At 39.7% G+C, this 13161-nt stretch overlaps 1 protein-coding gene across 1 annotated transcript in view; it reads left to right on the top strand.

Annotated features, from left to right (window-relative positions):
- The window catches only part of DOCK8 (dedicator of cytokinesis 8), a 69067-nt gene that overhangs the window by 31794 nt on the left and 24112 nt on the right, over window positions 1-13161 (top strand). Inside the window, exons 22-29 of the mRNA XM_010012912.1 lie at window positions 382-557; window positions 2463-2558; window positions 3884-3979; window positions 4746-4895; window positions 7311-7424; window positions 8469-8624; window positions 11341-11477; window positions 12058-12227. Coding sequence (XP_010011214.1) covers window positions 382-557; window positions 2463-2558; window positions 3884-3979; window positions 4746-4895; window positions 7311-7424; window positions 8469-8624; window positions 11341-11477; window positions 12058-12227 — 1095 coding nt within the window. The remainder of the gene's footprint in view (window positions 1-381; window positions 558-2462; window positions 2559-3883; window positions 3980-4745; window positions 4896-7310; window positions 7425-8468; window positions 8625-11340; window positions 11478-12057; window positions 12228-13161) is intronic.

Genomic DNA, 13161 nt, shown 5'->3' with positions numbered 1-13161 from the left:
CTGGCATTGATCCCTGCTTTCTGGGATACTTTGAACATGTTAAATCTTAATGTGTTGAAGGTGGCATTATGTGTTCAGGCCTGTCCTAATCTACAGGAAATTATAAGAGTTGGTGGGAGGAAGAAAGAGCTATTGTAATAGAGCTGCTGCTTAGGTAGTCCTGTTAAGATTTTGTTGCTGCTGTTGTTACAGTCAGCTGTGCCTTTGTCTTTCTATGGGTATGTAATTTGTTAATGAAGCAGTTGGTAGCGAGACTTTCAGGAGCTTTACGCTATTTGAAATGTTGATGCTGTATCAGCACTGAGCAAAGCTGGCTTGAATCTCATGTCAGTCTCATATATATGTCCTTTAGTCTTAGTTTAAACATCTTCCTCTGGGCAGGTGCAGGCAGCAGCGGCATTTTGACAGAGTCTCGTTATTACACATTTGGACGCACTTCTGCAATGTCTGTTGGGAGTAAACTCTTGCAGAGCCGAGTGATAAGCTGCAGTAATCCTGACATTGCTGTCACACAAACTGCTACAGATGAGGAAGTCAAAAATATCATGTCATCCAAGGTAAGAGAACAAAGTCAAATATCTGGGGAATTGTATGGACCCAAACCTAATAATCTAGATTTGTTCTGTGATGGTAGGGTTTGCTTCTTAAAAATGCACTGTATATATCACCAGAAGCATTTGCTGTATATGTGATTTCACATAGGCACATGGTAAATCCTATTGCTAAATTATGATCTCTCATCAGTGAAGAGAGCAACAGGTAAGAACTCTGTCTCTTATTTGATGCACAGACACTTCACAGAGGTATTTTCTTTTTTGTCATGCCTCAATCTCCTGTTCTTCTTGACATTTAGGTTCAGTTCACATCTGGTGACATGTTCTTGTCCAGATGCACAGAGTCAGTGTGATAAAAAACTATTACCAATTACACTGCAAACAAATTCATTTTCTAAAAGGAGTGAAAGACTCCTCAGAAGAGAAATGGTTTTCCTGAAATGCACTGATAGTTTATTCTTGCTCTTTTTAAGTCTTTTGTTTGTTTGTTGTCTTGGTTTGCTTTGGTTTGAGGGTTTTTTGGTTTGGAGTTTTTTAGGGGGGTTTTTTTGTGGTTTTTTTTTTTAATTTATTTTTTTTTTCTTTCCCCTCCATATCACAGAGCAATTTATATGACAGCAGCCCCATGATTTTATATCACCTATAGTACAGATGATAATTTGCAGATTTTATAACTGAGTCTTTCCAAGTACTTAATTCAACCATGGAGTGAAACACAAACTTCCTCTGTCTTTCTTATACACAACTACATATGTTACCAACAGCTTGCAGGATAGAAAGGATGATGATAGCCAAGAAGCTGAATTTTTCTTCCCTGATTGGCACCTGGTGCTTGCCAATCTGCAGCATCACAGACTCATCTCAGAGCTTGATGAGGGTGGTTGTGCTTAGCTGTCTGGGGAAACCAGAATCTAGAGTTCCTCATTCAGTGGGAGCTGGGAAGCTGTGCCTCTGACAAAAGCAGGGATTGTCGTCTGTTTAAGGAGCCCGGTCCTAGCTGCAGCCCTGGCAAAGCTCCACAGCAGCATGTCTGCTGAGCTCTGAACTGTATCCCCCCTCCCTTCTCTTTGGGTGTTACCTATGTAAAATACTGCTTCTCAAGCAAGTTATTTTCAGAAACATTTTGAAGTCTTTTCTCCACTGAATGATCACATGCCTCTCCAGTTAAAATGAATGGGTACTTGTCTTCCGCAAATTAAACAACTAGTAAGATGCACAGGCTTTGCCAGTCTACTTGATTTGTTTACACAAACATGCATATTCATCCATAGCAATTTCTAATAATGTAGATTTGAACTTAATAGCTTTATGAATTTTTATGTAATGTACAGTGTGCTAAAAAAGGGAGCTCAAGGCAGGCAATTTTTTTATATATTAGCACAGAAGTAAAATGTTTGATATTACAGCTTCATCACATTGATAAATGTAGCAATTCACAATTGGCTACTGCCATTTCATCTCATTTTAATTTGGCATTACTTTTAATGAAGGAAAGACTCACAGATGCTATTTAATTTGGGATGTAGAGCCACCGGATAAATTTAAAGGACCCTTTGAATTTCACCCTTTGAGAAGGTGGCTTACAGCGCTTCCAAAATACATCTGCAGTGCTGAAATTGGACACGCGATGGCAGTGTTGGCATTTGCACGCTCCTGCGGCTGCGGCATTCGGGTGGTCTTTGGCATCCAGTGGGGAGTGGGGTGCGGAGAAGGAAACAGATGAGCTGTTTAGGTGAATGTTTATGCATACCTTCAGAAAAACAAACAAACAAACCAAAAAACAAGAAACAAAACAAACAAAACAAACCAAAACGAAAAAAACCCAAACCAGAAAACTGCTGTTGATTCCTTCTTTCTTGATTATGTATTAACTTCCTATTATGTATTCCTTCTGGCTATGCCTTTCAGCCTATGGATCACAGCTCCAGTCGGATATCTTTCTGCGTTGAAGGAACAAATGGCATGCCAAGCATTTGTGCAAGCCCAAGACCACCCAATAAAAAGGTAACCTACCACTAAGCATGAGGGAGCACACTAACAGAGCTTGGAACCTCCTGAGGCTGTGCTGATAATTAGAGGTTCAAAATGAGGAAAGGAGAAAGAGCGAACAAAATAACAACCAGTTTTATTGAATAAAGAGTTTGTGATGGAATATTGAATCAATGGGTAAATATTACCCAAACTTTTCTCCTTCCGCTCCTGAGTCTTTAGACTTTTTTCTTCTTTTCTTCTTTTACCAGGACTCATTTAGACAAGTAGCAGCCTGCCTGGGTCCTCCCTTTGCTCTCTTTCTCAAGATGTTAGGAACTCTGACTTTCTCCGCTGCTGTTTACCCTTGTATACCTGCCTTTACATGTTACAGTAAACCCCATTCAGAAATGCTTGCCATCTCTTTCTTCTGTAACGAATGTTTTCTTTTCTCCTTTTTGTAGCTTTTATAACCAATAAATTCCTTCCTATCTTGACTGCATTCCCAAATAGCTTTTTAACAACATAGAAGATACCATGTCACATAGATAATTTTTCCAGAGCTGTGCCTTGTGTTTGGCATTGGTCAGCAGCAGTGGCTTTGGATGAAGAAGGAGGATTCTGAAATGAGCAGTTCAGAATCTGAATTATAGTTCAGAAACTCTCCTTCCTTACTCCTGTTTATTCGTTTGATTTCTGCTAAAAAGCATAGGGGTTTATACCCAATCTAACTTTTGGATGGATTAATATGTCCTATTCAATTTAAATATGCTTAAGAATCCCATTAATTGTCTGAGTCAGGAATAGGAAACAGTTACTGTATTAAAATTTTAGTCCATATCTGTGTTTCCTAAACGTTTAGATCATTGGGATTGGGTGTCTTATGGTCAGATCTCACTGCAAAGCATGTTGTCTCCAACTACAAATCTCTGTACAAGCTCTATTTTGGTTATCACCGTGTGCTTCTCTCCCACCACAAAAACAATCTTACTTATACCTTCTCTCAAAAGACATGAATGTGCTGAGTAGAAATGCTTAGTGGAGAGTAGGGAATGTGACTGCTCCCTGTCATGCATGTAGCCAGTGGCCTGAGGATAGACCAAAGGCATTTTCCAGTTTAGTTATCCAGGACTCTGGATCCATGGGAAAATGGGTCCTAAAAAGTCTATTTGCCACCTATCTTATTTATATGTCATTTTGGTCAAATCTGCCTTCTGATCCTGCAGGGATGTCAACACATCCCCATCCAGCTGCTGACTTTCCAATTGGGGGAAGTTTCCTACAGGCAAGAGGGGAATGTTGAAACTGAAAGATGAGTTGATTGAAAAAACATTTCCCAACACTGTGTGTTTATTATCTAGCATTTCCATGAGGAGCTGGCACTGCAGATGGTGGTCAGCACTGGTATGGCAAGAGAATGTGTCTTCAGATATGCCTGGTTCTTCTTTGAGCTCCTGGTAAGCTTTGACAGTGGTATATTACAGTAGGTTAATAGAGAGAGGCACAGATTTAATTGGGTGGTAATCTCTTCAGTTATTCAGCCCCAGTGTGAAAAGGAGAAAGTACAACTAAAGAATCCTCCATATTCACTTGATTCCCCACTGACAGCCTGTGATGGCAAAGTCCTGTGCAAACTACATGCACAGTGGTACACAGCTCGCAGAAGGCTGACAGACAGACATCAAACTGAGCCCTTCCTTTTCTGTAAATACCTGTTTCTGTCTTTTCTGCTTATTTAACAGCATGAGAGCAGTGACGAGGCTTCCCACACTCACAGTCTCACAGAGCCCTGAAGTGGTGGATGTCAGTGGAAAAAACATACTGATTTTCACTGGCAGCACGTAAACAACCCAATATCAGATGAAGAAATAAGAATTAGTTCCAGAAGTTTCACTCTCTGTCTGTCATCATGAAGGGCAAGCATTGTAGATGGCAGCATTTCAGAGCTGCAAATGCAAGGGTCTCAGGAGGATCATTCTGAATTCAGGTGCTGAGAGTAGCCAACTGCATGAACCTGAAGAGAAGTCAGTGTCTGTGTGAGTCGTAGGCTCTTTGCTGTCATTGCCAGTACTTGTAGGATTTATCACAGCAGCTCTGAGAAGATAAGGCTGATTACACTCAGGGAAAAAACAAGTAGGGAATCTTACTCCCAGGGTCAAACTTTAAACAGTAGTTTTACCTCCAGTTTGGGCATCTTTGTGTAATTTTTTTTCTGCTTTGCAGATAAAGAGTATGGCTCAGTATGTTCATAGCATAGAGAAACAAGACAACCCACGAAGAAGCTGGTTCTCCGATCGCTTCAAAGATGATATTACTACTATAGTTAGTGTGGTTACGTCAGAGATTGCTGCACTTTTAGTCAAACCACAAAAGGTAAATGCATAAAATAACCGTTGTGGATCCTTGCTACTCACCTGGTGTTACACAAAGCTATATTTAATCCCATTTCACCTTCATCAGTGCCACTAGACTTAGGCCAAAACAGAGGCAGTATTCTCACATAAACCTTAACTTAGAGTTGTGGCTGTGCAAGAGGCAGCCTTGTGTTCTCCTGGTAGACAGTTTGTTTTTATTCAGCTCAGCTCTCCAGTCTGCTTCTCAGTATGACTTCAGGATGCAGGGAGGGAATACCCTTTCCCATCAACAGGAAAGGCCAGACACCTATTTTTAATGGTAGTGATGCTTTATGCCAGGTTAGCCAGGACATCAAACTGCAGCCCAAGCAGGGTTTATTCCTGCTACCCTCATTTCTAAGGCATAGTGGTTATTTCACATTTGGCTTCTCTGATGGCAGTGGGCTATGCAATATGAAGGCTATATTCCTCCCGAGGGCTGCAAAATCCAAACATGAATGATCTAACCCCAGATCTCTTTAAAGAGGCACTGGCCACATGAAAATTAAAGACAAGAAATAAGCCTTAAAGCCCATGAAATTCTTTTTCCTGATATGTTTTAACAGGCTGCACTGATATGACAGATTATAAAGTTAAAAGGATCACAAAATGTAATTTGTATTTTAATGTTAATACTGTCAGTTTATATCATTGATGTCACTCCACATTAGCCTACAGACAAAAGTTAAGGCCACAGATAGGCACTGAGTAACTGCTGTTTGCTTTCAGAGCTGGTAAATGCACTATGCCAGCCCAGCAGTGAGCTCTGCCACAGGGCAGACCAGACTGGAGAGCTGGCCTGCCAGGTCCCTTTTCAACCAGCTCAGTTTCCTGATACACTTCTGCATGTGTGTCCCACTGTGCTGTTGAGGAGCAGAAACTGGGAAAATGCCAAGGCCAGACAACTGAGGGCAGAGAATGGTGGAAGTTATGGTCACTGTCCACCAAAAAGTTGTTCCTGAAGCTTTACACTTTGCTCGATCCTTTGGTGTACGTCTGTGATAGCCACAAGCAGAGAAGGTGTTTTCAGAGAAATCTTTACTTAAGGAGTCAGTGACATTTTTTCTTTTAAGTATGTTGCATAATAAAAATTTGTTACATGAAAAATATTTTAATAGAACTGTAGGTTTTGCCAAGAGATTAGTATTTTATGACTTCCTCACAAAAAATACACAGGTTTTTATGGGCTATTAATTCAATTAAGTTTTGATAGAGTGAGTGTATAGAACCTGATTATGTTTGAAAATCCCTCTGCAGCATTGCAGAGTGAGGGCGGTTGGTTAGTTGTACAGAGCTGCAGTAGGCAATATGTGTCTGAGTATAAATCCAAGCAAGTTTCAATATGTGGTTGAGCATGTCAGATTGCCCTGGGATTCTGCAGTGATATGTCTGGTATATTTTAACCTGCTGGGCAAGGTAGTGGAAAACTAATTTTTTCTTCACAGTAGAAAAATGTCTTGCTGTGTAAATTACAGGTCGTGGGAGAGAGATGTATATTATTCCTGAACAGCCACAAAAAGGTTAAGAAATTAAAAGCTAAACTGTAACCACCCTGAGGTGCTGCACACCTGCTCTCACTAGTCAGAGACACCAGTACCGGCAACATTTTTCTCTGTCATCTCTGTCAGTCTTGACTGCACCCACCTGAGGGCCCTAAGCATTAAGTGTGTGCAGATCCCTCAGGCACCTCCACAAATTTTTCTTGGTGAACTACATATGCTACTGAGATTTTATTCTTTAAATTGGTATGTTTGAAGTAACTGTAGCCTTATTTTAGGGGGCACATGAAGTTCTTTGTCGTTTTTAGTTGGGGCTGCATTATCTCTGGTAATTGAGCCAATGCAAGACCTTAGCTGCTGAATGGTAAAACCTACAGATTTAACCTACTAGTATTTTTTTACTGTCAGTTTTATACTTAAAATTTCTAAACAAAACACTTGGCATTCCATCAGCAAAGACAGATTTTTATTAATAATTTAAACCAGCATTTTATGTTTCAAGTATATAAACCAGCATTCTCTGATGTTAAAGATTCAATTAAAAATAAATAAATAAAAAGCATGTGCAGGATTGCAGCCCATAGGTAATTCAGAACAGGTCTGAAATTCCATTTCATTGTTGTCAGCCCAAAGGTTTGTGTTGATGAACTTGTTTGTTCATCCTTTGATTTTCCCTGTGAAAGTTACAACGGTTGAAATAATAATTTACAGGAATGATTCTGTATAATTTTAACAAGATCGTGTAAACCAGAGAACTAAAACAATCTTGACCAGTACATTCCATGTGATGGTTCTGGGAGCTGTCTCCTATACTGCTTTTTAATGATTCTAAAAAGTTTTCTGCCTTTATATATGTTTTATACATTATAACTGCATTTTTCCCCTTTTTTTTAAAGGAAAGTGAGCAAGCAGAAAAAATTAATATCAGCCTGGCGTTTTTTTTGTATGATCTTCTTTCTTTAATGGACCGAGGATTTGTGTTTAATCTCATCAAACATTACTGTAATCAGGTAGGCACCATCCATGACTGGGATTGCATGTGGCTTATGGCCAGTCCAGTGTTCTGTTCTGTTATTTCATTTATCCGTCAAGATCCTTTGAGTTGTGTTACAGAGCTAGGTGAATTTCCTATTTCTTACTGCATATGCAGAGATCTTAACACTCTTTTGATTTGTGGTCTGCAGAAAAAATGGGTGAAGGTTAAGGTCCTTTTAGAAATGTCATACCTCGCACTACTGCAGAACATCCGTGGAGCCACATTTCTTCCCTTACTTTTTTACATCCTTTAGCAGCAGGGTCTGCAGACCATACAGAGCAGCTTTTGATCTCTGTCTCCTCCAGTGCTGTAAGGATGTTATTTAAATTTGGGAGATTCAAACAAAATGATCCATGTCTGACTTCTCGCTATACAAGCCTTTCCCACCCCCTCCCCAAAGAAAAATACAATGCAGTATGTTGTTATGAAATGATTTGTTGTATTTGAAGGGGAAAGTCTTCCTTCTGTTTTGTGACCTGATACAGCTGCTGTAGCTTTTTTGCCAAAGGAAGAACTTCTGACAGCTGATGGTAGGTAGGAGAACTCATGGTGGCTACCACCCCTGTTTCCTCATGTATGTGCAATACTCCACTGATGTCATTGTTCATATGATGGAAAATGACAAGACCACTCTCACTTTGTGTTGCCTTGGAACTTGTTATGACTTTTTATGAGTTTACCACAGAGTCAACAAAGTTTTGTTTGGTTTTAATCTATGTGTTATGCCAAAGTGAAAAATTACTGTATTTCTGTCTTTTGGGAGAAAAAAAAACCCCACAACTCATTGTCTTTTAGGAAGCTGATAAGTCAAACAGCGGCAGGGGAAGAGAGACGCCACCACTGCCAAACAAAGAGCAGCTAATGGATGGAAACTAGTTAGGTACAGGGAACCAGTTAGCATTTTAATGCATGCTGGGCTATTTGTCTATTTCTGTTTCAGGAAGCAAGATATTTCACTGCATGGTAATTTAAATAGTGCATGCCCATCACATGACACTTTTTTATTTTGCTTTTCTAGCTCTCAAACAAGCTGAATTCACTCTCCACCCTGATTTCCATGAGACTGGAGTTCTTGAAAATTCTCTGCAGCCATGAGCATTACCTCAATCTGAACCTCTTCTTCATGACTTCTGCATATGCTCCAGTATCTCCCTCCCCCTCCTTATCTTCCCAGGTAGGCATCCATTAGATGGTATTGCATCAACATCACACAGAACACACATGTACAGAAAGACTTATGTTGCTCTGTATTCAGATACTTAGGTTAAAATTAACCTCTGTCAGATAAGGGAGAACAACTTCCCTCTTGAAAGAAGAGGGGCAGAAGAACAAAGACTAAGAGAGTACTACTGCAAGACTACATCTACAGAAGTTAAAGCTTAACATGACATGTCTAGATATGTGCCCCTCTAGAAACATGTAAATAAAATGATTGTTAAGGTAGACATACAGAGTCTAAAAGGAACGTGGCTCTGAATGCTCATTTACAGGTGCGCCTATATCCCATCCATACCCAACCACAGATATGTATTTCAATATCTGTTTTGGAGAGTTATGGCAAGCAAACTTTCTGTGCATTTGCCTTTTAGCTGAGCTCTTGTTCCCCAAGTGAATGTAGATGCTACCACTATGCCAATTAGCAACTAAATCACTGCAGTTTTCAATATCCTGCAATCATGGATTTCTGTTGAGCATTAGTGATGTCCCGAGCAGGATTATCGTGCTTTCCCTTTCAAATAGCCATGTACTTTGCTCTGGGTTTCTCCCCATCCCAGTGGTACAGATGATGTTATGACTTTGCCAATGATATCTCTGTACTTTCTGGACAGTGCTTTTGCTTTTATTTGAGCTTTATGATTTTTTTCTGTGTGGAAACATTCAGGCATCCTGAGTAGACCTCTTCACAGAATTTTTGTGAATACCTCTCCTCATCACTTCCCTCTTCTCCCAGAATGTCATTTCCACTACACACACATTTTTCCAGACTGATACTGACACAGCTCTGAATGTTAGGACTTCCCATCCATCATCCTGGGCATGGAGTTCACAAACATATTGAATGAAGAAATTGTTGTCTGGCATGCCACACACTATTTTGCCAGTCTTGTGCCCTTCTTCTCTACATTCTGCTTTTACCATGGGACAGACTCCCTAACAAAGGGTGCTAGCCTCCCTGTTTTCCACCTCAGTGGTCTTGCGGAGGTCAGGACTGGGATGGAGCATTTCAGTGCATTGCCCCATAATTGCCACAGCCCTTGGACACAGGGGAATGAAACTGAAGCTAAGAATGGTGGAAGGCTCAAAAACCCTCTTAGTAATGGCAGTCTTCAGATTCATGGTTTCTTTTTCAAGTGTCATTGTCAAAGAATTAGTAGGATGCTAAGATGATACCTGAAGGCTTTTGACAGCTCAATAAGAGTAAATAATATTTTCTTGAATTTTTTTCTTGGTCTCAAAAGAAAAGAATGAATGTCTTAGGGTCAGGATTTCCCAATAGTTTTGCTTAATGCTAATCATGGTTCCAAAGAACAAGAAATGGGACTCTCCTGCTTATGGGGAAAAAAAACCTGAGCATAGCTCCTGCAACTAGTTCTAGCATGTCAGAGCTGGGCATGCACCAGTTTAATCATTCTTTCCTTCAAGCAACATCATCAACTCTTTTTCTCCTTTAGGAGTAACCTGTGAAGCGCAACCTCTGCAAATCAATATGTCTTTTGTGTTCTTTGGATGATTTACTACATTAGCTGACCACCCTTGCACTAATTTTGATCTGTCTGCAGGAGTGCTGCCCAGCTAGAGTTAGATTTTCTGTAAGAAATATGGCCTTGTGAATAAATCTTTTGGAATTCCTGGATAGAAACCAAATTCACTTAACTTGGTGCTCTATGCTTTAACATTATTCCACACAAACGTAGTACAGCCAATGCCTGTCTGCTTGAGGTTGAAACTGGAGTGGACTTACATAGGTGGATCCAAAGTATGGGGATGCTCAGAGACATGAGTTTCATTTGAGCCAGTGTGGTGGAAGACAGCTGCTGCAGTGTGGTATACTGCTACTTGCTGTGTTTGTTTTCTGGGATTATTTCCAGGTGACTGGCAGAAATACTAGGAGAGAATATTGAAGAATATAAATTAAAAGCAACATCTGGACTCATAAACCCCAGTAACTGCACTGGGAAGTAGAGTCTCAGACTTATGTTCACCCCATCAGGGGATAGAAATATTCCAGGTGACCTGTGGCACACACCTGTGATTGGAGAAGCTCAGAAGTTCACAAAACATATATAGCAGCAACGTTCCATTCCTGGGCTGGCTGTATATCAGTCAAAGCCATAAGTTACAGCAATTTGAAGGCTGCTCTGAATTTTGACAGCTGACAGCAAGCTCAGCTAAGGATTTCCAGGGTGAAAGGAAACACTGTTTACATGTCTTTCGTGACCTTACTTCTGTGCTAGACATCATGGATGCTGAAGAAGGCACAGTGCAGAGCTTCTGACACCAAAGTCACTCTTAATGTAGGGGCAGCCTCTTGTTGTACAATGCCCAATGGCTGCTCTGCAACAGTAGCAGCAATGTAAGGAGTTGCAAACATGCAGGAAATTCTGACTGTGTCCTGTCCAAACTAATGAATATAGGATAGGAAAAATGAAGGAGTTTCTTGCACAGAATGGAAAGGATGAGATTGCATCCTAGAAAGCAACTTATTTGAAACTAGATGCATTTTATTTCACACTCAGATGTTTTCCTTCAGCATGTCCAACCCTCTTTCAAAGTCCGTGCTTTTCATCTGGTAGAGATTTTCCATTAGCTACATGTACTGTGACTACAAACCCTTAAAGAAGCTTTGATTTCAGTGATCGTTCTTTAACACTTCTAATATACTTCTGCAGAACTCTAGCTCCTGCTCTAGTTTCCAGGACCAGAAAATCACTGTGTTTGACCTCTCAGCTGAATACCGTCAGCAGCACTTTCTAACCGGCTTACTTTTCACTGAATTGGCAGCAGCGCTGGATGCAGACAGTGACGGGTGAGTATCCGAATTTGCAGATTTTAGAATGGAACCAAGTTACACGATTACTCTTGGCAAGGTCATGGTTTGATTCCAGGGCAGTCCTGTTTCCCCACTCTTTTCAGTAAGTCACTTTGTACCATAGCAATAACCAAGTCATTGTTTTATCTGCAGTATGTTGGTCCCAGTGAATAAAAATATACTATTTGTTGTAGTAGTGTTTGGCTAAACACCTAAATTGAGAACACAAAATTCTAGCTGCTCTTCTCTCTAAAACACCTGTGCCTTTGAACTTGAGTTTAGCTAAACTTTGGCCAGAGTCTGATGCTTTTCTTTAAGCACCTCTCTTCACAATATTGAATTTTTATGGGTACTTTGAAAGACTTGGGTGCTTTTGATTGTGGTGAGGTGGCTTGGAGATGTAATACTGCTGTCTTTTGCAGGGAACATGAGTCTCTGCTCAGAATTGAAGAGATTATCTAATGAATATAGGTTTATTAATTTGTGTCACCTCCAGTCTATTTCTTAAATCTTTGATTTATAAATAATTTTTGCATGACTTATTAATGGAGCTCATGGATAGTTTTTGTATTAACAGGATTAGCAAGGTGCAAAGAAAAGCTGTCAGTGCTATCCTTAGCCTGCTGAGTTCCCATGACCTAGACCCACGTTGCTCAAAAAAGGAGGTGAAGATTAAAATTGCAGCTCTTTACCTCCCATTGGTTGGTATCATTTTGGATTCTCTGCCGCAACTCTATGATTTCACAAGTAAGACCTTTTTGCCTTGTATTTTTCAGCTTCTTAGAGTGACTTGTATAAACAGTCTATCAAACAAAAGAGACCATATTAAATGCAGAAATTCCCCACAGTCTAGTAAGGTTGACTGTTTCTTTACTCTGAAGTTAGCTGGGTTTTTATAGACAGGAAAAACTTCAGTGTCCTCACTTTACGAGCAAATGATAGACCAGGGATGTATCTGTAAGTACTCTTGCTTATCTCTTAGTGTAAACATTGTGATCCTATAAATAAAGCCCACAAGATCTGCAAGAAATAGTAAGATATAGATAGGTTTAACAGAAAACAAGAATGATACTGACTTACATCACAGTTAAAGAAATTGGATTGTATTATTTCTGTCTTTTCCTATTGCTCTTTACTGCTGTTAACATGATACCAAAATTTATCTCTGGCTAATGTAATTGTCACACAGGAAATACTATTTTTGTCATCTGTTACAACTATAAACTTTGCTCAACATTATGGACCTTTTAAATCAGCATTATCAAGTCTTTTAAAACAACGTTATCTAAGCTATTTCCTTGCATTTTGCTACATGTGTGATTATATGATACTGCTGAAAGTAGCTATTTCACTTTTTTTTTAATACTGTAGATCTCTGCTACCTGGAAAACTACATTTCACTTCCATAAATAAAATAAGGGCTATAAAGAAAAAAGGTATAATCTTTGAAGAACATACTTTTGTCACTGTTTCTGAAAATATTTTGCATGAAGTTGTCTGGACAAAAAAACCGTAATACTATGAAAGTATTATTTAGCACTTTTGGTCTAAAGAGTAGATACATTGGCTAATCAGCTCTCATCCCATTCCTCTAATCTAAGTATTATTCTTATACCAGCGATGAAAAGAAGATGTTATAAGGAAGCCCAGGTGTACCAGTATGGCTAGGTTTCCAAGTGTC

Source organism: Nestor notabilis, unplaced genomic scaffold (assembly GCF_000696875.1).
Source record: "Nestor notabilis isolate BGI_N333 unplaced genomic scaffold, ASM69687v1 scaffold9144, whole genome shotgun sequence".
Classification (NCBI taxonomy): Eukaryota; Metazoa; Chordata; class Aves; order Psittaciformes; family Psittacidae; genus Nestor; species Nestor notabilis.
The sequence above is the reverse complement of the archived record's forward strand: the minus strand, read 5'-3'. Positions and strand labels throughout refer to the sequence as shown.